General features: G+C 39.7%; 1 protein-coding gene across 3 annotated transcripts in view; it reads left to right on the forward strand.

Annotated features, from left to right (window-relative positions):
- The window catches only part of LOC118323983 (RNA-binding Raly-like protein), a 53,014-nt gene that overhangs the window by 13,644 nt on the left and 15,120 nt on the right, over positions 1 to 24,250 (forward strand). For 2 of the 3 annotated variants that reach the window (XM_035656083.1, XM_035656090.1), the window contains exons 2-3: positions 22,100 to 22,175; positions 23,284 to 23,331. In XM_035656083.1, coding sequence (XP_035511976.1) covers positions 22,100 to 22,175; positions 23,284 to 23,331 — 124 coding nt within the window. Of the gene's footprint in view, positions 1 to 7,915; positions 8,067 to 22,099; positions 22,176 to 23,283; positions 23,332 to 24,250 lie in introns of those variants that run through there. The other variant, XM_035656099.1, reaches the window with a different exon arrangement.

Genomic DNA, 24,250 nt, shown 5'->3' on the forward strand with positions numbered 1-24,250 from the left:
ACTCAGGGGTCTTCCTAACACAGCCTTGCTTGGTCCCATATCACCAGGAGGCTAACATTAGTTAACTGACATTACTGACAACTTCCAATCTTGCCTCATCTCATAACAATTGCCAAGTGGTTATAATACCCACTTACTACCATGGTATGAAATGAAAATAAAAAGATTTTGCTGTGATTTAATTGCAATAAATGGGTCATAATGATGCCAAAATATGAAGAGCAACTTTAAAATGCTTATATTCTGAAGATACTTTGGATTAATCAGGGTTATGCTAACTTTAATTTAAAGTAAAGTACAACTAACAGCCAGAATCCAATAACAGACACATACTTTCAGAACTTACCAAGTAATCCCTGCTTACTTTTTTCTCTGGGCGCACACAGATAGCTACATTAAAACAGTGCAACTGCAGACAGGTTGAGAAGCGAGAATGATGGCATCTTAGCTATCCTCCCACCGGCAAATGGCTCTGGATCAAAGACTGCAGGTATTTACTACTCCATGCTTGTGCACCTATTCCTTTGGTTCTGCCCCTAGCTCTCTTCCCAGAGCTCCCCTGGGCTGCAGCAGCTGCCTGTCGGCTAGCAGCAGCTCTTTCCCTCCACTTCTTTGTCCTCTTAATGTTGGACTTGGGGCAGACTGGAAGCTACAGTGACTCATGTCTCTCAAGGCACAGGTGGTATAACAAGATAGAATGGGCCGTAGTTAGACAGACTGGCATCCTAATTTTAGTAGATCTCTGCAAACACATAGACGTCTTTAGCATAATGTCAAAGCTGTTGTCTCTTTACATTCTGTGGATAATGTTAGTTCATTTAAAAAAATTGTGAATGATAATTCTTGCCATATCTTACACATTGCTACTTTAAGATTAGGGTCAAGGGCTGGTAAATATAGACATTTTTGCAACTGGGAGTTGCTTAATGTTCCCCTATGTTTAGCTGAGTTCACATTTTCAAAACTCATCAAAGTTGCAACAGTCTGTGAAGCTGAAACTATAATTGATTTATGGCACTGCCAAAAGGGTGTAATTTCTACTTTGCAAATGTTTGTGTACTTATTTGTGCATGTATTTAAAAAAACTGATAAATAGAGGAACAATCACACATTTTCATCTCAACTGGAGACCTTCAAAGGTGTTGGAGAAGTTGCAGTTTCATTACAATCTATGAAAAGGAGTCATCTTTGGTAGGAGTTTGTACAACAGTGACCCCTTCAGGAGATGATAGGAAATGCTTGTATATATCAGCTTTAGGTTGCTGTAGGAGGGGACTGACATGTGGTATAAAGAGATTATTTGCTAAGACAGAGCAGTTTAATTATGTTATATTGCAGTATTGGAATTCTTGTTTTTCTATTACTTTTATATGTAATTGCTGTATGCAGCATAAATGTTGGTCCCCCTGTGCCTCCATGACATATAAAAATATTAATCTGCTATAATGCTGCCTGATGTGCAAAAGTGTACTGTGTACTGTGTGTAACTGTATATCCAACTGTGGTGCTTGCTGTGATTAAGACTTTTCTGTTTTACACTGAAGCACAGAGATGGTGCCTTTTCCTAAATATGCCTATGTATCTATCAAGTATCTTTGAAATGGAACATTTGTGGTTTCAAGTCAGCAAAAGTATAAAGGTCTGTGGTGTATGTGTCTGTTTCCTCATGCGGTTTTGACTCTTTTTATGCATGTGGTATGCTAATGCAAGTTTGGAAAAGTGTTTCTGATTTGAAGGTTTCTTGTTGGATTTTGTAAAACAGGTCTGTGATGCCAGTGTAAACTACAGAAACCCTGGTGAGAGCAGATAGCTAACATTCAGTCCCCTGAACACTCACAGTTAAAGATGTGGAGCATCTTTTTATGATACACATGTCCATTTCTAATCTACCAGCCTTGACAATCTACCATTTGTCATTCTTGGTGCATTAATCACTCTGTCACTTTCCAGCTCCTGAAATAGAAATCACAGCCTTGTTCATTTCAGGTGTAGTAGTATCAATGAAGTCACATCCATCTCCTTTGCTTTTTCTTTCCTATCCCCCCTTTGGTTCATATTGTTCTACGTATGGGCAATCTGGCTCAGTTGTTTGTGGCTCCATTACATCCAGGAGACATTACTGTCTATGTATCAGCCTGTGTGGTTTGCATTATCTCTGCCGACTGGGTGAACGGCCGTGGCACTGATAGTGTCTGAGCTGAATTAGATTTGGCAGCCTTTAATGCCTGTATGAATAGCAATTGCGACTAGTTCAACATTTGAATACTTCTTAATGTGATTCTTTGCACTCTGCTGACCCTGACAGATGGAGTGAGAGAGGGAAGCAGAAAGAGAGACAATACGGAGTCAGGAAGGGAAACTGGGAAAGGAAGTAAGCAGGAGGGAGGGATAATGCAGATTATAGGGCCTAAATAAAAGCTAAATGAGGTCTTACTTGAGAGGATGTATGTTGGATAAATGTAATTCATGTGTAGAGTATGAAAAGATGAATGATTAAATGAAGGTACATTAAAGGATTGGTGAACAGCCTTGAGAAAATAATCCCTCAATTTAGAGAAAAAGGTTGCTCTAATAATTAAAACCGTTTTAATGTGTGTATTTGTTTACTTATTGAGGATTTGTGGATATTAGAGGCATGGTCGAGTCCCCCCCCCCAAAAAAAAAAAAAACAGGAACAGCTTTGCTTCAGCTGGCAGTAATTGCCGAGTTTCTGTCCAATATAAATGAGATTCCCACTACTTGTCACGTATACTGTGACAAAAATAGATAGCCGTTATTAAAATCAGCTTTACCACAGAATGTCACTACAGATGTTATCACCCCAAACAGACATTGGGTAACAAACTGGATTTATTGGAAGGATTTTGTGCTGTGTTTTTGAGATATTGATCAAATCAGTGAATCAGTGGTTATCAGTGTCACCTCACAGCAAGAAGCTCTTTTTTGTTGTTGGTCCTGGTAATTGACATTAACTACCACAATTATATCTTTGCTGTTCTGGTGTGTAACATTTAGATGGACCTATCTGCAGAAATGGAATATAATATTCATTGGTATGTTTTCATTAGTGTATAAACAGCAGAAAACAAGAATCGTTTTTTTCACCTTAGAATGAGCTGTTTTTATCTACTCAGAGAGAGGGTCCTCTTATAAAGGGTCTGTTGAAACGCCATGTTTCTATAGCAGCCCAGAACGGACAAACCAAACACTGGCATTAATGATCAAATGCATGCTGGGATTGCCTCCATCAGTGGGGGAGGAAGTATTCTGATCCTTTACTTATGTAAAAGTAGGATTTTACAGTCATTGTTGTTTAAGGTTAAGGTAATTTTTAACTATTTTGTATAGGAATGCAACTAATGATCATTTGTATTATGGATTCATCTCATCAATTTCAACATATGATAATTTACAAAGAGAAAAAAATATCTATTTAATTTACAAACTAGAGCATTGACATTGGTTATAGACAGTATCAGAAGGAGGTTTATTTACATGTAGAAAATAAATAATACATAAAATACATAAATGCATATAAAATCACGAGGCTGCTCTTATGCTATCTCTTTCATTATTCACTGTCTGTAGAGCAGCTCTAGTCGCCTTTATGATTTCACCACTGTCTCTCTGATATTCAGCAAAGCCAGCAATATAGAAATAACACGTGGATCCTTTTTCTAGTGTATATATTGATGTGCCCTCTCAGCTTGAAGCAGCCATTGCTGTCATACTGTTTGTTCTCCACTAGAGTGTGCAATCAACACTTGAACCAGAGGGACGCTCTTGTTGAAAACCTGTTGAGAGGTTTCCTGCAGTTTTTACTTTCAGAAGAGATACCCAGAAGCCGCTAGCAACATATGTGTGGAATAGGATGCCTGTTTTCTTGTTAATAATGTGTTTGCTTGTTTTTTAAGTACTCTCAGTTTCTCCCAGAGGATTATTTTTTCCTCCCAGTATTGGGTTCCCTTTGAGCACAGTGCCCCTTTGAGTAATTATAATGAAATGTATACAAAAACACTGCTAACAAGGCACTGGTTTATAACAGAGTTCTATGAATGCAGAGAATTTAAATGAACAGATTGTGCAGTTTCACCATAGAGAATAAAATGGATAGCCAGATAGAGTTTAGATCTCCGCTTTATCTTATCTCCCCTGTGTTTAAATTTTTTTTGACACCTTGAGCTTGACACTGATTGGTTAAATTGGACCAAATCCCAACAAGTCTTTCAGGCTTTGTAAGCATCGTATTAGAAAAGAGAGACAACTTGCTGCCACAGACTGCTAAGCAGTTGCAGCAGTTAACACAGTATACGTTTGCAATTACTCAGTGCCAGAAGCATTGCCTGTCTAATGAGCTAAGAGAGGCTGTAAGTCGTAGGCCAATGAGATTTGATGGCTTGAGCAGATTTATATCCATCATGTAGAAAATCTTCCCCGTGGGCATCCGCAGCATCCCTGTGTCTCGGCTATAAATGAGGGTCATTTGTTAACGGGGAGTGTGTTTCAAATGCCAGCAGAGAATGCCGAGCACTTTAGATTAGGTTGATGCACGTACGTCTTCTAGGAAGCTCTTCATATCTTAAAAAGGGTAATGATGTGCTTAGTGCTTTAAAGACTTTATGAGGTTTATAGATACAGGGTATATTTTTATCAAGGAAATCACCACTTTCAAGTTAACACTAGTTGGTAGTTTCTCGTCAATCTTCCCTCCATATAAAGGGAAATTCAGCATTCTGGGTTGTTAAATTAAATCAGTTTGACTAGATTTAACTAGCCCAATGGTGGAGCACAGCAAGGGAAATAACAGTGGCGGCTTCAGAGAGGCTGCAATATATTACAAGCAGTGACGGATAGTCACTGTGGAAATTTGACAGCATTGTTGCCTTTGGGAAGATGCGCATATTTACCCTTGCATCCACAAAAACACTGGGGATTTAGATAATATAATACTTACCACGAGAGCAGTGGAAACAAGCTGTGAACAGGACATTGATATATTATCTGTTTTTTAGTTAATATGGTGGGTCATCAGGTGAATTTAAGTCCAATATTCACTCGCCCCCTAACTCTGCTTTTGGTCTCCACCAATGCCTCAGGGAAGTATCTGGCTCTTTAGCTGCTTAATGTTCCACTATGTTTAGCTGCCAGTGACTAACTTTGCAATTTGGTGATGGGCAGTAAGTGTACAAAGGGGAATTAGTGCATTTTTAATAAAAACAGATGCCTGCTATAGCTGAAAATGACACTGTGAGAGCGATGAGAGGGAATCAAAACATTAAAACAGTGTGTCAGAAAACCAAAACAATGAGCTGAAAGACACTTAAAGGCTCTAGGGGGGAACTGCAATACTGGGTCATAATTCTGTGTGGGTTCATCACAACTAGCAACCCCTTACATATCTTGATATAAAAATATTGAAATAGCCTGGAAATATGTCTAAAAGCATATGTTTTGCTTAGAATTTGTCATCCAAACTGCAGTGACGGATCAGGTTAGAAGCTCAAATCTGTAGTTTTGAGATATTCATCATAAAAAAACATGAATACAGCGCTTTCAAATTTCACATAACTGCGAGAGAAAAGAAGTGCCGCTGTTTCCACAAACCACAAGGCTGCTAAAGTAAACCCTGCTTTACAAAGAAACGTTTAATTAAAACACACAATACACATTTTTTAAAAGGAAAACATTTAAAATGTAAAATTAGTCTGGCTTTGCTCAGATAATTATTATTATTATAATTATCTGATGCGTATGAAAAAAAGGTCTCGAGTCAGGTGGGAGTATTAAACACAGCTGGCCTTGTGTAAAGTAATTATTTAATGAACCTAAAGCGTGTCAATTCAGATTTCCTCATTTTATGCTACGTTAAATCTTTCCTAATGTATTCTTGAGGCTGTTTGTTGTATTAATCTATCATGGACAGCAGATGTCCCTGCATACTTTTAAATACAGATTTTTCTCATTTCTGGTTGCTGATTAACAGGTTCATAGCTTCTTTTTCCATTACCTCATCATAAGAAATACTGTTTTAAATGGGAAGAGAAACAGTTTCACGGTGCTAAAAAGCCATTTCTACAACAAATGACTTTGACCTATTGCCCAGTGTATGAACAGTTATCATATCCATTGTATTGATTTATTTCATTCTCACAAAATTCACTTTTAGGGATTTCATCTTTTATACGTTTCAAAGTAAAAACAGAAAGAAGACCATTTGTCATTCTGGAGCATGTGAGAGCAGCAGCAGTTTCAGAGGAGAGCAATATTGATTGAATTCCTGCTACTTCCATGCAGTTGGCTTTCAGAGTTGTTTGTTTCCACTGCACAATTCATCTTGGGCCAAAAAAAAGTGTTGTTATTCAACCCACACAACAATAATGTAATATAGTGGAATGAATCGCACAAAATCAACATCCAGGCCGCTTCCTTATCCTTGTCTCCTTAGCAACACAATCCCCTTTGCAAGTAAGATGAGATGCACCTTTTCTCAAGAGTGCCCAGAGGTTGTGGAGGGAGTGGAATAATATTTCTGTGCCAATGTCACTGTATACTCATATGGAGTAAGAGAATAATCAGACAGAGAATTGCAGTGGAGAGAGGTTTGCTGCTGGATGACACATCCTTTTTGTCTTAATACAGAAAGGATCTATCACTGCTTTTAGCATGAACCAGAAGGAAAACAGCATCACCTTGAAGGTCACAAACTTGATTTCATGAGCATTCAAGGGTATATGAATGAATCTGGATTTCATTATTTCCAGCAGGTAGCGAAAATGGACTGTATAGAGCCAATTCATGTAGTATTTTTAGCAATGCTACCAATATGTCAGTCAGTCCGTCCACCACTTTGGTCAGACTGAAATATCTCAACAACTAATGAATGAATTGCCATGAAATGAATCCTACTGAGATTGGTGATCCTTCAACTTCTCATTGAGTGCCATCATCAGGTCTGTAATGCTAGCAAAACTAATAACATTCCCAGTATTGTCGAAGAAAAATCATTCAAGTCCAGCTCAGGTTTGCTGTGGTGGTGTGAGTTTATTAAAGCGCGCCGGCATCCTGGTGAACTTCCAAACCCAGAGCAGATCTGAGTCGGTAAGCTGACCCAGAGCAAATGAAATAAGGTACTTCCATACACTAGACCAATACAGTACACAGTATGCAAATGTTAGTCGTTGGTCAGGAAGTCACAAGACTCAGAGTCAAAGGGAAAGGAGGCAAAAAACAGTCATGAGACTGAATGTAGTTACCAATGGAGACAAAGGGCAGGAAAGAGGGTTTGGTCAAGGGGGAAGGAGACAGCAGCAATACACGTTGATCAAGGGACCAAAACAGTAGGGTATATAGTATATATACTTATATACATATTTTATATGTATATAAGTATATAGCAAGTAGCCAATAATAAAATTTTTAAATACAGCTTATGTGTAAGAAAGAAAGAGAAAATACAAACTTGGAAAAAAAAAGATTAATATTTAGCTCTAGATGAAACAATTTGCCCGACATAGTTAATCAGCTGCTAAGTCTGGCTCGTAAATGCTGATTTATGACTATAAAATGTGGTCTAAATAACAAACGCATTAATCAGGCAAACCCGAGAGGAGGAAAGAAGACAAATTCAGTGAATCCGAACAGAACGGTTTTCCAAAAGTAACACAAAAAGGAGGGTAGGCGTGATTCAAACGAATCGCGTCGGAGAGCTCTGGCGCTCTTTTGTAAAAGTCACGGCCACTTATTTTCCTCATTTTCTCGTTTTTGCTTCCTAATTCTGTTGATATACAATGTTCACTCCGCCTGTGTGTTTGTGGATGCTCTGCTCTGTACTCCGCCCCCCCCGTTCCCTCCCCCTCTCCAGTCTCTGAGCATGGTATGATCCTCGCTTAAGCGGCGCCTCCGTCTGAGGGGCTAATTTATACCCAGTCACAAAGTATCGCAGCGAGCCGAAGTCCTTCCTGCCTGCGCTTCTCTGGTTAAAAACCCCTGAAAGCGGATCTGAAAGAGCGCAAAGCTGGACCCGTACACAATGACCATGTACAAGGGGAAGCGTCGCAACCATCGATGTAAGTTTGCACGGCATCGTTAAACGAGGGCTGTGTGTCTTTATGCTGATGTCGCCCGATACAAGTTGCAACATTGAGCCCGAATCTGCGTAAACCCGCGGCGCAGGCCTCTTTTAACTTGTTGTAATTGGCATGCAGTTTGGTTTTACGCAGGCACAGTGCCACGGTGCCAAAGTTAAACGTGAAAGCGCCACTGTTTTATCGGGCTGCGTGGACGCTTTTGTCTGTAATATTTAATGAATTTAATTAAATTTTTATTTATTTATTATCTTTCAATGCTACTATAACTTCCACGACTAATAGGAAGTCTGATCTCTGTTTGCGCCGAGCTATTAGTTTGGAAAGCCACGCTCGCACCTGCTCCGTTGTCTGTGGCGATGTATGTATTCATTCTGCTGAAGTTAGCTCACATTATCATAAAATGTGTCGACTCATCAAGCCTCGCCAGGTAGCTATTAACGATGAAAGCTGTCGTTTTAGCTTCAGTTCGCGTTCATCTATCGCAGTGTGCTGAGAGATGTGAATACCAATAAGCAGTGGCTGTGCTCCCAAAGTGCTGTTTCATGTGAAACCTGTTCTGCTGGTGCTGTACACACACACACACACGCACACTTCTCTGGTGAATACACAGTTTGGACTCCCATTAATTGCTTCACTCATATGGCTAGGAAGGGAAATGTTTGTGCTGATGTACACTATGAAGTCTATTTAGATTATTTGTGATGTTAATTTTTCTTAAAGCTTCTTAATTGTGATGATTTTTTTTTTGCTTGTCTAATTTGACTGTGAACTGACTGGCTTTGGGAGATGGATTGTGAGTGAGACAAAACCAGCAATTTGAAGGTCTTAAGGGATACTGGGGGTAAAAAAGTGATTTTTCTTTATTTTCTGACATTTCATCGAGCAAATGGTGTTTAATTAAATAATTAATTGAGACAATAATCAGCAGATTGGTTGATAATGATAGGGATGTGTTATAGCCTATGTAATCTAATCTAATGAAACCCTGTGGGAGCTGCAAGGTCCAGTGCATGCGCTGGTATTTAAAGCATATGGCTATTGTGGTCCACTAATTACCTGTTAATTAACTTGTTGTTGGCACCATTTTACAGTCACGTATAGCCACCACTTCCCTGCTTGTCTGCTTTAGATATGCAGCGTGATACAGGCGCTGGTTTAAAATGGACAACCTGATGTTCTCCTCTTTTTCACAGAGGCACTGCAAAACTAAATTGTGCACTGCACAGGCTAGAAATAGATGGCAAGAGTATAACTTTCTGCATGTACAGCTCGTACATAGCCAAGGTGGGAGGAAACCCAAACATGCACAGAAGAGTCGATGTCAAGAGACAGAGCAGGCGAAGAAATCCAGGAGCTCCTCCGCCAAAGAGCAGGCAGACGGTGAAAAAAACAGTGCGTGGGCTCAAATTGGTGAAGATGTTGAGCTTGTTTAAGAGGCTGTTCTGGACTTAGGCCAGGAAGACCTAAAGAGACTGCATGATTCCCTAAGAAATGCTCACTCACTTGCTCGCTGTGGAGTTTTGAGATGTGAATGATGGACAGTTAAAAACCTGTTGATGTTTCGGTTCATTGTGTACTGATGTATGTAATAAATACCGTTAATTCAACAGCTAGCTTATGTGAAGTGCCTTGGCTCCTCAGTATGTATCAAAATGCGTCAAATTTGAAACATTTGGCCACGTGACGTCAACTTACTCGTCACCATCCACTTCATCAGGCATTTCTGCCATAATGGGAACTCCCTAACCTGCAAATACAGAGGCTCATTGTGTCCATGCAAAAGCAGAGTCAAGCACTGGTGGCTGGAAAATGGTGGACACAAAAAACTGTCACGAACCACTGCAAGTGATGAAATTTCACTCCTTAGTTAGAGACTATTGCGATTTATTATTTATTTCTTGGCCCCGGCAGCTCTTATTTTGAAATGTGCTCCGCAACAGAGCATCACAGACACGATAAAAATGTAACACATTAAAAGCTTTTACAAATGGCGATTGTTTATTAATTAGAAAGTATTAATCTGGTAAAGATATCTCTTATGATGTTATGAATGTTCTGTGTAAATCCCATCCCTGTTCAGTAATGCCCATCGGGGGGAAATGTATCTTTTGTGCTATTCGCTTTGTTCTTTATCAGAAGGTGAACTCTGTTGCCTGTGAGCATGTTTAGGCTGTTGCCTTTTGTGATTCATTTAATTAGGAAAAGAAAAGCTCTCGGCTTCTTTTTCTTGTGAGTCTGAGCACGAGCACGAGTATTTGAGTTGAAGTCCATTAATATTTTGCAGCTCAGGAATCTTTGGAGATCAAATGGGGTTCCAGCCCTCTGCACCACTGGGATTTGTTTTCAGTGCATGTGTGCATGTGTACAGTCATTCTTGAGGCAAAGGAAGACTTTGAAGCCTGATATGTGCTTCTAAAAACTGATCATACGAAGAAACTTCCTGTAGACACACACTCTTTAGACAGCTTTATTTAATTTTTTTTTCCCACATGTCTGGGCCTGATCTCCTCTTGTTTCAGTTGCAGTTTCTTCCCTGATTGAAAGCTGCAGCGCATGACAAATGAATGTCTTTCTGTGCTGCAGATGTTGGTTTGTGTGTGCTGTGCTGCCAGTGGTGGAAAGGAGGGGGAACGGGGAGGTGGGTGCAAGAAGGCAGGCTGTTACATCTACTGTCAGATGTCCTCCATGTATCTCAAGCCATGTGTCAAGGGCAGTAGTGGTTGTGTGCGAGTGTGAAGAGTGTGTGAGTGTTTTTTTCTGCCTTCCAGGCTAGACTTCTTTTCAGCTTAGCTCCATTTTGCCCAAAATTTCAGTTTGGACGTCCATGGGAAGGAATACAAATCATGCGCAACACAATCCTTGGTGGAACTGTTGGAGTCCGCTGCTCTGCTTCTCTTGAATAAATCTCAAGCAATTACAGAACATAATCCGTTCCAGATACCTCAGTTGCCACCTAAGATGCAGTTGCTACAGTTTTTAAAAAATCACCAGCTGTGCCTCCACGGTTTCTTTTTTTTTTTAACCTGTCCAAGAAAACCACATCACACTCCAACTCTGTTGGGAAAGTGTGATTTTTATCTGTCAGAAAGCACCTAATGAGAGTCCTCTATCGATGATGAAATAACGTGACAGCGTTGTCACAAGATGTTGCTTCCCCCAGAGTCCTAGTCTCTCCCACCAGCAGCTCCACTCGCGTTTAGTGGAGCAAAGGCTGTTTGGACTGTTGCCAGGAGAACTGCCAATCAGTGTGAAATAAAGACAAGCATTCAGTGACACACACACACACACACACACACACACACACACAGTGACATGTGCACATGTACGAGCGTTGATGCACGAATAAAACGCCAACCCTGACAAGTAAATGACACCTTATTATGCGTGTTCTTGTGTGCAATATGCTTTTTCTAGGGAAGGAAATGTTGCAAAATGGCTGATTATTTTTTTTTTTTCTTATTGTGAAGAAATACAATATTTAGAGCAACATGCTTTGGTGAGTGGCACGTATTAATATTGGATCTAATCTGCACAGTCGACAGATATGACTGCAGCAGCGTACCAGTCTGAAGAAGAGTGAAATTAATGTCAGTCAAGTCTCGGGGCGTGCACACTGAAATAATAAGAGAACTTGTAACATCTCACTCTGTCTTTCTTCCCACCGTGGCGTTCATCTCACATGCACACTTACACACCTATGCGTAAATGTGTAACATTGTATATGAAAGGAGAGTACAAAATTACATCACATTTTCTTGAATGTAGGCCAGCAGTGTGCCTGTGAAATTCCCCTCAATCAGTCATTCTGTCTTATTTCTTGGTTTAGATTAAATATAAATGCATAAGTGGGAATTATAAAGCAGAACGATGTCGGAAACAACTCAAAGGATTCTGTTGTAGGTTCAACACTAAAAAGCCAAAAAAGGGACTTATTTTTAGCAGTGAGGAAAGTCGATGTCGATAACCTGATTATCAACGGTCGTCGTGATTGTTTCTCAGAGGAAACACTTGTTCTTATGTGTGACCGCTCGGCGTTTGTTTTTCATGCCTCGCTCCCCACTGCTAAGCTCCCTCCCCGTGCCACGTTCATCCATGCAGCCGCCCGAATCGTCCGCTTTTTTGAAGTGCATCATTGTTGACTCATGTGAGACAGCTCGCTGGGTTTTACAGGTCACACAGAGGGATGTGATCTCAAACCGATGCTATGCCTTTATCTGTTCTGCCGACGCCTGAAGGGACCGGGGATTATGAGCTGATCCCCCTTGGACTATGGTCCAGGCGACCTCAGAGAGGCACCGAGGCAGGGCAGCAGGCGGAAAGTCACACTTGAGTATTTACAGAGGGGGAGATGCTCCAGTTTTTTAATAGGATGTTCACTGAGATGTTGTAGTCATACATAATAAAATGGCTGTTTGGTGAACTTTGGTCTCTGTTGGAGTGGGGAAATGGAAGGTGGATGTGACTTGTGGTACTAGTCATTGTTGTCAAGCCAGGGAAGAGGATGAGTCTCTACAGCATGGCAGCAGAACTGAAACAGACAATTAATCTGCAACTATTTTTATCATGTATTATTCATTTATGTCATTTTTTTTTAGGTAGAGTTGCCAGAAATCCCCCGCTTACAGACACTGAAATTGTAACATTTTCAGTTTTTTTGTTTTCTGTAATACTGAATAAATAATTTTGGATAACAAGAAATTTGAAGATGTAAACTTTGGTGTTTGGTGCTGTTTACCATTTAATGGACCAAACAAATATCTTATTAATAAATAATGGGCATATGATGATAAAAGGTGCCCTATACAGGTGTGCCATCAAATCAACAAAGAAAGTAAGTTTGTTACCTATCAGTGAATTATAATTTCCCTACTACAAGTTGATGATTACAAAAATACATTTGCTGGTTCTGGATTTGTCTAATATGAGAATTTGCTGCTCTTCTCTGTTTTTATATTTTTGTAAATTGAACCTCATCTCATCAGACAAAACTAGCTACCTTGGGTTTTGGAAACTTGTGATTGGCATTTGTCACTTTTTTGTTATTTTTTTTGCAGTCTTTTGCCTATTAAATAATTTGATTAATGATATTTATTTTACAGATGAATCAAGAAGGAAAATAATATTTGCAATATGGAGTTTAAAGCTGATATGTGGTGCAGTGTAGCCAGCTGTTCATTCTCTACACTTTGTAAGGCAATCCACTGCGAAATAACCACTGCAGATTTAAGATTTTGCAAATAATGGAATGTAGCTACTGAGAACAGCCCTGTTTCTTTTTTTACAAACGGAAAAAAAAAAGAATATTTTGAGCTCAACAAACATGCACCAGTGTGTTGAAGCTTGTGTCACCTCGAAAGTTGTGAAGCTGCAGGTTTTATGATGGCAGGAATGAAGGGCTTGGAATTTTTTTTAGCTGTTTGCTTTTGTAGTTATTCCGAATCATTACTGAGTGTTAATCATGATGCACAAATTTTAACAAACAAAGTAATGCTGGGATTTTTAATGTCACTGTGCCATTCATTACATGTAAGAGTAGGTGTGGAGGAGATTGGTAAAATCCTCACATCACAGTCTGTGTTATACACGGTTGCAACTGCCGATTATTATCATTATTGTCATTATTGATTTGATTTGTTGACTATTCTTTTAATTATTCAATTCATTGTTTTAGCTATAAAATAGTGAAAAATTATAAAGCCATTATATTTTCCCAATGGGACAAGCATCAAATCCTCACATTTGAGAAGCTGGAATGTTGCATTATTGGAATGATTCAATGATTTAAATGTGTGTGTATATATATATATATATATATTGTAATATATGTTGCTTTTGGCAAATCCAACAAATGAATAACCTGACAAAGTTCCTCGTCATGTTGATGCTAGAATCACACAACAATCCAATAATTCCAGACAACAGTTCAGTGTTGTTCACACTGGCCTAAAACGATGTTAAAGCGATACGTGGTTTCACGGTATATCGTCCACTTCACGTGAAAGAATATGACGTGTAAACTTAAAGTTTTTAATCCAAACGGAAAAATGTAGAGAGCCACCTCACCTTGAATGGCCCCGTTTGATGTTTGATCTTCAAACGTTCCAAGAACAGCACCTTTGATATGCAGATAGCCCCCCCGTCCGTCTCCTCGCCACTCATTTTCCATGTAATTAAACAACAGCCGTCCACAGCATCAGCTGGCTGCAACTCTCCTGTTGTTGAGAGGAGTCGGTAAACAAGCTGTGTTTCTGGCAGTGCTGGAAAAAGGCCCAGTGTCGAGAGGAAAATTTAAACGCTTATTTCTTAGTTTGGAGAGGCCGCAGTGCCTGGTGACCTTGATTGAGGGCTAATGTGAAATGTGAATGATGTTTGAAAGGAAGGCTTTTTTGAAAATCAGAACCTGTCGGGGCACAGTGAGGATCTACTGTGCGTGGCATATTTGATCGTAATTCACTCTAAGATTTCGGGGAAATCTGTCAATTTACGTTGTCGGGTCTATACACGCAGCATGGCCTTTATCAGTCCTTGGAAATATATCAGAGGAGCAAAGATGAAAGGCGTGTCTGGAGTTTTATGATGCCCACTCCAGCCAGGGCCTTGCCTGCAGGTCATGATGTACAGCCTTTGGTATTAGATGCGGCAATTCCTTCATCTCAGATCTCCCGCCTTTCCTCACAGACCTGCCGAGCCGCACAATTCAGCGAGGAGTTCAGAGACAAATTTCCCACATCCTCTACCTATCCCTTCTGCACGTCCTTCACCTGCTTGACTCCGCTCCTTCACCACGCGTTTGTCTCTTTGCTTGCGTCTCTCCTGCTGAGGAACAATTTGCATGATTAGTTACTTTGTTCAATTAATTAAGTCATTGGGGAGATTGCCGCCAGAGTTCCTCGTTCCATGAGGAGTTGATCGGCAGCTCCCTCTGTGCCCTGCTCTCTTATTCTATCTCTTTCTCTGTCTGTGCCTTTTCATGTTCATGTTTCAAATACACATCGGTTGGCGTTTGCGAGGAGAGGAGAATGAAATGAAAGAACACGCAAAGGGAAAAAAAGTGAGGAATGTGTTGTAGAGCCATCAGCTCTGGTCCGTGGGGAATTTTCCTCTGTTTTTGGAAAAGAAAAGAACACATTTTTCATTCCTTCAAGGTCCTTGCTGATACGTCTGAAAGGGAGTTTATTGCAGTCAATCACCTGGTCGCTGTGCTGCACGTCTGCGATATGACTCAAAAGATGACACCAAAGCTTTTTAGGTAATCAGGAGGAAAAAATACTTTTTGTACCTTGATGGTGACAGTGTGTTCTAGATTAGCAAGACTGCCCTATAAATTAAATATCACAGGTTTAATCCCTTTGATATAGCTGCATGACGAAGCTTGAAGTGAGATTACTGTTCCAAAATGTTATTTTAATGAAACATAGATGATGTAATGATACTGAAGGTTAATGTCACAGCCATCTCTTTATATTTATTTATATATATATATATATATATAGTTATTTTTTCAACTGTCTGTAAAATCATGTTTTTTACAGTTTAGCCAGGTTGCTGCTCTAAATACTGCAATATCCATGAGCCTTGGCCAATGCTACCTTGACCAGTGCTATAGAGAAGAAGCCAGTCATTGGCACAAGTGAATTTAAAACAGTTCAACACATATTTGACCGTTAATCCGAGACTAAGTTAATTTAAACAACCAAGCATCATCCAACAACAAGCAGTACATTCAGTACACACTTGCAAAATGCAATATATGGATTGTCATGAAATTTTGTACTGACATTCATGATTCCCAGAGGATGAATCCTGCTGAACAGTGATTTCCTGACTCTTCATCCAACGTCACCAAAGGGTCAAAGTTTTCACACTTATCTCAACATCGACTGGATGGATTGGTACAACAACCAACATTCGTGGTTCCCAGATGACGTGTCCTAATGACTCTCGAGATACCTTGACCTTTCATCTAGCACCATCGTCGGGTCACATTTTTAATTTTTGGTTTATGAGCAAAATGCCAGCAAAACTTGGAAAGTCTCCATCAGCCCCAGCTGGACTTTGTTAAGTGCTAATTGGTTAATGTTGGCATGCTAACAACACTCTTAGTCATGTTCTAAAAAGTGGCTTCTGCACATCATTAGCGGCACATGTAACAGAATTTTAAGTTCAGTGATTAGATGCATCTTAACAAGTACACCTTTGGAGTTGTAGTTAACTTCTTTACTGGCATTCATATACACAAGCTTGATGTTAATGCATTTGGCCAGCTTTTGTTAATGCTCATCGAAGGCTTGGAAGTGCTCCAACTGGCTAGCAGTCACCTAACATACGCAGAAAATGAACTTATACTTCTGGAATCCTGGATACCCAAAATATCTTCAAACATCTCCACACAAAACAGAAAATTGGTCCTGCAATATTTTATAATATGACTTATTATCAAGGTATTCTCTCAAACATAGCATATGTTGATTTAATATACTACAACACCTAGTAAATAGCATGTTTGTCAGGAGTCATGTCCTCAAGGAGAATACCGAATCCCTGCCCGTTTATTTTCAGTCTCTGTATGAGGGCCCAGACATATTTAAGGTGATAACTGGCTCGCATCATTGTTGTTTTGTCAATTATAGCTTCTGCACTGCACCGCAGCAGGTGACCGCACAGGTCATTTGCAGCAGCAGAAACCAACAAAATCAGCTGGGTTTTGGTTGCTGGGTTTTCTGTAAGCGCTGAAGAAAATCTAACCGTAAAAAAGCAAAGGAGTTTGACATGCAAATTACTGCTGCTGTGTTTTCCGGCACAGTTTGTGTAATTCCAAACAAGGGCATCAGTCACTTTAAGTGGGTTTTGGTCTGAGGAGCTTGCACCAAATTTGTGCTCTGGATGTAAATGGTATTGAGGCTGTATTTATTAACGATTAACACATTTTGAATGTCGGTTTATCTTGATTAGGACTGACTACACTGATGGATGTGGCTTGCCACATGCTTAGACAATAGTCTTTATCATCCCATTTTAAAGAAAAGCCTGTGCAAAATGAGCTATTGAAAGCTGAGTGATTGAATTGTCATTATTCCAATAGCAAAGAGTTATGGCTAACGAGAACAGCGTCTTGCAGAGGAAATAGATTTTCGGGAACCTGCCCTTCTGTCAGTCTTCCAACACTGCCCACACTAATACAAAGAGGGTTTTTGTCTCATGTGGCACAATCTATCCGTCTCTCCCTCTCTCTCACCTTGCGGTGACCCCTGTTGCCTGTTAGCTTTCTTCTGAAGCCTTGGGCTATTAGCTGGTTTTCCCTCCTCAGACTGTCTCTTTCAGGTAGAAACAGAGAGCGAAATAGACAGAAAGATTACAGTCCAATTTGTTGTGGCTTCTGCAGGACCAGCAAGTTGTGTTGCTGCTCTAGTAGTTCATTGGGTGTCCTCCTGTTCCTTGCATTCTTACAAGACTCACTCTCTGCTTATGTTTTTGCGTCCTGTTGATTTTCACAGAAGTGCTTTCACATCCCAGTGATTCCCCTGCAATATGTTGCCATATGGCTCAGTTTATAGCCTTGATTTATTCAAAGCCTCGACTTCTATTGCTCTGCCGTTATTCATCCCTTGCTAATGAAAGGAGGGGAGACGTTAGACTCGCGGAGCTTTCGTTGGCGGCACAGGTGTCGAACAGAAAAGGCCTCACAGGTGATGCTTGGCACTTAAATGTCTCATAATGAGCTTCCTTGGCGCACAGAGACACAGGAAGAAATATGATGTGTGTGAGAGAGCGAGAGAGAGAGCGAGAGAGAGAGTGATGGCGAGGTGGGGTTAGATATTGTCTTGTGCGAGTTCATGTGCGAGGGAAGGGAAGGTGATGGAAGGGAGGGAAAGGGGAGGGCGAATGGAGATGGAGAAAGAGATGTTGAGGGATAGGGTGAGGCCGAGGGCAGAACAGGAAGCATGAGCAAGAGTAGTCTGAGGGAGACAGAGATGTAAGGCAACAAATGAGACCAATAAAACACATGGGCAGGTTCCTTCGGGGAGTCATGGATCCTTGTTTTCTTGACAGAGGAACACAGGTCTGTCCTCAGTGATTACTTATGCTCTGTGCCTCTGTCTTTTCACAGCAATTTACCTTCAGAACCCCCCCTCTCCCCCTCCGATTCCCTCAGCCAATAACAGCGTTACCTTAAATATTTATACATAGCCGGATTGTGTTTGTTTCATTATCTATAGACAGACAGACACTCTCCCTCTCTGAAAGATAGAAAATGGGAGTCCAGTTAAAACGTATCTATAAATAATTTCAGGGTTGCGAAATTCAAATTGCATCCTGTGTAGGTTCACGCAGCTGCAAGGTCGAGCCCTTTTGTTTTACTCGCTGCTCAGAAAAAAGCAGCGCAACCAAAAAAAAACCCTCGTTCAGCACCACAGACAGCTCCGCCCTCACCGCTGTCTGCAGATTGCGCGAGCAGACAAGCAGATGGTACAAACCAAAAAAAAGGAAGAATAACTGACAAATTAAACTAAAAGTGCAAAGTTTTGGTCCCTGACCCAAAGTACTTATCATTCATACCGAACTGTAGAGCTGCACAAACACAAGGTGTTCTGCCAAGAGCTGCATCAGAGATGATAACGTAGCAGCATGCTATGCAATTAGTTCCTCTTAGGCCAGAGATATACTCAACTTACAAATATTTATCAAATTAATAAACATTAAAAGACCCATTACTCATCTTTAAATTCGTATCAAATAAATTAACATTGGGTTGACATTAGCCCTAACTGACTGACACATCTAATATTTTTTTAAAAGCTGCAACTGCATTTTAGTTGTAAGTGCCAGAACCTCTCTCATCATGCAAGCACTCAAATGACTGATGAACATAAACTGCTCCTACTAGGCATATTTAAGCTCTTTTAGTGTGTGTAACTCAATATGCAACCTCCCAAGTAACACCCAAGGGACATTATTCAACATTTGGTTATTGGTATAAACAAATGAAAAAGTGTGAATTGTTTTATTTTCATTGTGAAGCAGGGTGGCTAAAAGTGGTCAGTATTTCTGGATACTTTCACCTTCAGATTAGTGCTGAAACTATTAATGTTTGGATGGATTCATGTGAATTCAATGTAAATTCAACTCAACAAAATGATGATTTGTTGTTTTCACACTATCTTTGGATTTTGGACAGTTGGACTCACAAAACAAGCAAAAAATGGCACATTGTTGTATAGGGAATTGTGTTTTCATTATTTTCTGAGATGATATAGACTAAACATTAATTTACAATTGGAAAAGCAACTGACTGATTAATTAGTGATGAATATAATCTTTAATTGCAGTCATGATCAAAGTCCAAACTGTCTATGAAATGTGAATGAGTTTCCCAAAGCCCAAGGTGAGATTTTCAAATATTCAGTTTAACATTATGTAAAACAGAAAAAAATAAATAAAAATACTTTTGATGTAACAGCAGATGTTTGGCATTTTTCCTTGGCAAGTGACTTAAATGATTATGATGATCAAAATGGCAGATTCATTTTCTGTTGAATGAATAGTTGATGGATGATTTTAGCTCTAAACCTAACTTTCACCATGCGGAACATGTGGTACTGATTGCTCCAGTGTAATCAACTCTTGAACCAGACTTATCCTGACAAGGTTCTCCTCTGGCAGATGGAAATCTAAAAACCTTGCCAGGTTCAGCTTTAATGGCAGGTATCACAAAAATAAGATCTGGGGTCAGGGATTTTTTTTTAGATGTGCTTGACGTTTTAGATGCCAGTTATTATATTTAGTTGGATTGTTTGTGGGCAAGTAAACCTTCAGGTTAATGAGCAAAAGCATAATTATCTCATAAATCAGCTTCATGGTCAGTCAAGTGTGCACACTCACCCGTACACAAATACACACTCATTTGGTCATGCAGCTCTGAGTAAAAAGTCTGTGTTTTAGCATGTGTAAGTAGGTAGTATACAAACAGACCAGGGTTTAATCCTATTTCTCATGAGAGCAGCCACTGGGAGAAGGAGGCAAGAGTTTGCCAGAAGCTTATTTTCACCCCAGTGCAATTCCACTCCCAGGGATTGGGGCGCTTCAACTTGTTTGTTGTTTGGAGGGGAGGGGGGGGCGGCGGGGGTGGCAGGGCAGATGCATAAATTATTTAAGCAAATGTGTATCGCTGGAGGGGACAAAATGATAGTGAGAACATGGCCGCACGAAAAAAAACCCCAAAAATTTTCAGAAAGTGCCTTTTAAGTGATCTATGTACCACTTATCCAGAGTGAGTGCACAACACAGAGGAGGGTTTAGCCTCTCAAGGGCACCTTGTTCATTGGTATATTGTTCTCGGTCTTAAACTTTTATCCTGCCAGTTATGAAATGCCTGTCTGAGTACCTCGCTGCTTATAAGCATGCAGATGCTCAGGAAATATGGATGTGATATGAAAGACAATGTAAAATAGCAGATAATGGGATTCTGCTGCCGTTGGTCAGACTGTGTACTTAAAGTACTTTACGCTTTTTTTCTTTACTTTCTGCCTCAAGTGATCCAAAGTCCTTTGTGTCTTTTCTGAGAGTGATGTCTGTACAGCTCAAAGCTGACCTCAGATAAAGAGGTTACGTTCAATATTAAAGCTAAAGTTAAAGGTGTTATTCTCATGCACTGTCCTCTGCTTAGCTTCATGGATATAACCTCATGTCCGCATCAATAAAGTTTCTGGACCGTTTTCCATGCTTTTATTTTTCAAAGTGTTTTACTTTGAACCGGGTGCTAATTTTGACCCACTGGCTCATCTCCCGGAAGCCACTCAGACTGTGCACAAAATACAAGGACCTTGCAACACCCTTGGCAATGCACAGATTGCGATTTAAAAAAAAATCTGCATCACTGACTGGCTTGGTCACAGAACTGTACACCTGATGGTAACACAAGAACAAACAGCGGGCTATAAATCAAAGCTCCCCTAACATCCAGCTTTAGCGGAAGTTTTTCTTTATATGCTTTATTATTTTTCATTGTTTTTGTTTTCAAGGATTGTCCACTGCCTTGCAACAAGACTTTCATTTTGTAATCTTACCAGTGCACTGTAGCAAGGTCTCCAGTCTTGCCTTGGAAAATTGGCTCTCGCAATGCACCTCGACATTAGTGGATGTGTCCTACAGTAATGCAGCTTTTTGTGTTGCATATTTAAATCTTGCATGAAAAGTTCCGTTCTGTAGTGGAAATAGCGCAGAGCTTTCTGGACAGCTTGAATTGATATTTTACTCTTTTATTATGAAGTTGTACTTTTATGCTCTTTTGTGCTCAGGGCCTGCTTTGAGCTGTACTATCCCTACCATGAGCCGTCTCTCTGTTTCATTGACAAAGTTTTCTGCTTTTATATTAGGTCAGACAGCAATGTAGAAGACATTTGTGTTGATAGACATTGAAGGAAATCATATGATAATCCTCCATACTGTAGGGTAATGTTTGGTAGAAAATGTTCATGAATAATAATAACTCTTTAACCTCCATACATTTTGTAAGAGTGTATTAATCCAACACTTAGAATCTTTCATATGAATCACCTGTAGCTGTGTGTAGATTATAATATAAGTATGTGATGAGAATCTTAACTCAAGGGTCACTTACAAGATTCATATTGTGGCTTTCAGACACATCTTATGGCTTTCATCAGCACATGGAGGTTTCTCTGTTGTTATGGAGAGTATCTGGAAAGCATTTATACATAAATAAATAATAGAAATGATAATTGATTTAATGTATGTAATTATACATTTCATGTTCATATAAGATATGATGATGGCTTAATATGTTTACAACTGTGCAGTATGATATTGTATGGAAGAAAGCTGTAAAGATTTTAATCGTATTACCACTAAACTATAGTGTGTTTTATCTTGTGTATTAATTGTTAATTTACAGCTTGTGAATGCTACATGAAGTGTTACCAGTAAATCTCTATTTATGAATGTAATTTACATGAATGACTGACAAGCGATTTTGTTTGTTTGTGTTTTTGCAGACATAAACATGGCGGGTGAGCCCAAGCCATACAGGCCTAAAGCAGGCTCCAAACGGCCACTCTCAGCTGTTTATAGGTAAGATTTTTCCCTCCTTCACATGCAGAGGTGCAGCCCTTTCGGCATAAACATTAACAATCTTTCACATCCTGCTGCTCCTGCTGATGTAAATATGGAATATTTGGAATATAAGGGTTTCCTTTCATATTCATTCTTTTAATTTTTCCTTTGAACCTTGAATTTCTAACTAAGTTTTGAATGCTCTCCACATTTCCCAGCCTCGACTGGAGTTTGCTCGGCACGAGCCTGTAAAGCTCAAAGGAGATGCTGTTGTATAAGCTTCATTAAGCATGACCCTGATTTTCTGCCCTGTACACATCTCCTGGTCACAAACAGATCAGAGCAGTGCTTGTTTACTGCAGTCTAATGTGACAGAGGGCCAGACATGTTTTTTCTATTCACTGGGACGCGTTTATTTTTATTTTTTTGGGTACTCCGATAATTCCTCCATTAGCAAAGCTAACATTCCCACCAATTTACTCCTTTCTGAATTGTTGGTTTCTTGCATTGCACGTCTTATTTTACTAATTTATTAGTTTGTGCATTGTGTTATTATGAACCCTCATTTGCATTTTATAGCTGCAGCTGAAAACAGCCAGGATGTAATATGGTAATTATGGACCAGGAACAGGAAAGGCAAAAAACCAACACAACAGCACTCTAAATTGAAATAGTAATACATTAATTCTAATTAATATTCCTGTGAGAATAACAACTTTTCAAAACAGCTCCTTCTTTGCTCCTCTTCTCTTTTATTTTATTTCTCTCCCTGAATTCTAAATTAGTTGCCATCCTGAGCGTGTACTTACCATTGATTTTCCTCTCCAGGGTCTAAGAAAAGATTTTTCTTTCATTCTCTGACTGTATTTCCCCTCAGAAACTTTTTTTTCTTTGTTGATCTGTGTTCATTGGATGCCAGCGTGGCTTAGGCTTGCTACATAACCTGCGGTGAGCTTTAGGCATAAACTAGACCGTGTCCATTTGAGTCAAAACAGCTAGAGTTTGATCTGCTTACTTTTGACGGATCCAGAATGGCTCTTTTTAAATGCAACCCATCCCTTCCTTCATCTCTTTCTCCCTGTCTCTCCGCCCCCTTCCCCCCACTCTTTGTTTGTCTCTCTCATAGTGGTTATGAATTTGATTACGAGTACTACAGGGATGATTTCTACAGCAGGTATGTATCATTTACATTATTTTTATCAAATTTAACAAGGATGCGATTTACCGTTGGCTAATCCCCATCCCCCTTAGTTACTGTTGCTATGCCTGTCAAGTTTTCTGTTCTCACACCACACATATGCAGTTTGCAGTGATAATGGAGGCAGATTTAGAAACAATAGGTCCTTCGTCTCAGACAGAAGAGGTTTCTCAAATCTAACCGGCAACTGGCTGAACTGTGCTAGCTGATTTGGTTTTAAAAAAGTGTCTGTGGCTTACTTTAGAATATATCCAGTTTACTTGTTTTATGAGAATCCTTTTAAAATCAGAATCAGAATCAGAATCAGAAATACTTTAATAATCCCCGTGGGGAAATTACTTGAAAGGTGGGTACAAGAAACAGGAAAAAAACAAGAGGAGAGGGGAGGTCTTGAACAATAGGTCCTTTCGTCTCAGACAGAAGAGGGTTTCTCAAATCTTAAACGGCAACTGGCTGAACTGTGGCTAGCTGATTTGGTTTAAAAAGAGTGTCTGTGGGCTTACAGTTTAGAATATATCCCGTTACTTGGTTTTATTGAGAATCCTTTAAAAGGCGGTCTTGCAGTAAATATGATTGCGTACATAAATATTTCTGTGCTAAAAGAGCTGAGGCTAAAGCTGCAAGTACCAGCTGCTGATGCCACCAGCTTGAAGGCATGAAAATAAAGAAAAACCAGGCATTCGCTTTTGTTTTGCAGTGTAAAAACTGTAATTAGTCCCAGTATTGTTACATCTGATGATAAGGAAAAATGTAATTTCATTCTAAAATAATCCTGTAAGAAAGGAAGAATTCAAATAAAAAGCCAGGACAGAGTTGCTAAACATTACCTTTAATAAACTAACAGATACGCTTCCAGGACCGAGCCTCCACAACAGTGGGGAAATTACACAGTGGG

Source organism: Morone saxatilis, unplaced genomic scaffold (assembly GCF_004916995.1).
Source record: "Morone saxatilis isolate NCDOM2014 unplaced genomic scaffold, NCSU_SB_2.0 Contig0, whole genome shotgun sequence".
Classification (NCBI taxonomy): Eukaryota; Metazoa; Chordata; class Actinopteri; family Moronidae; genus Morone; species Morone saxatilis.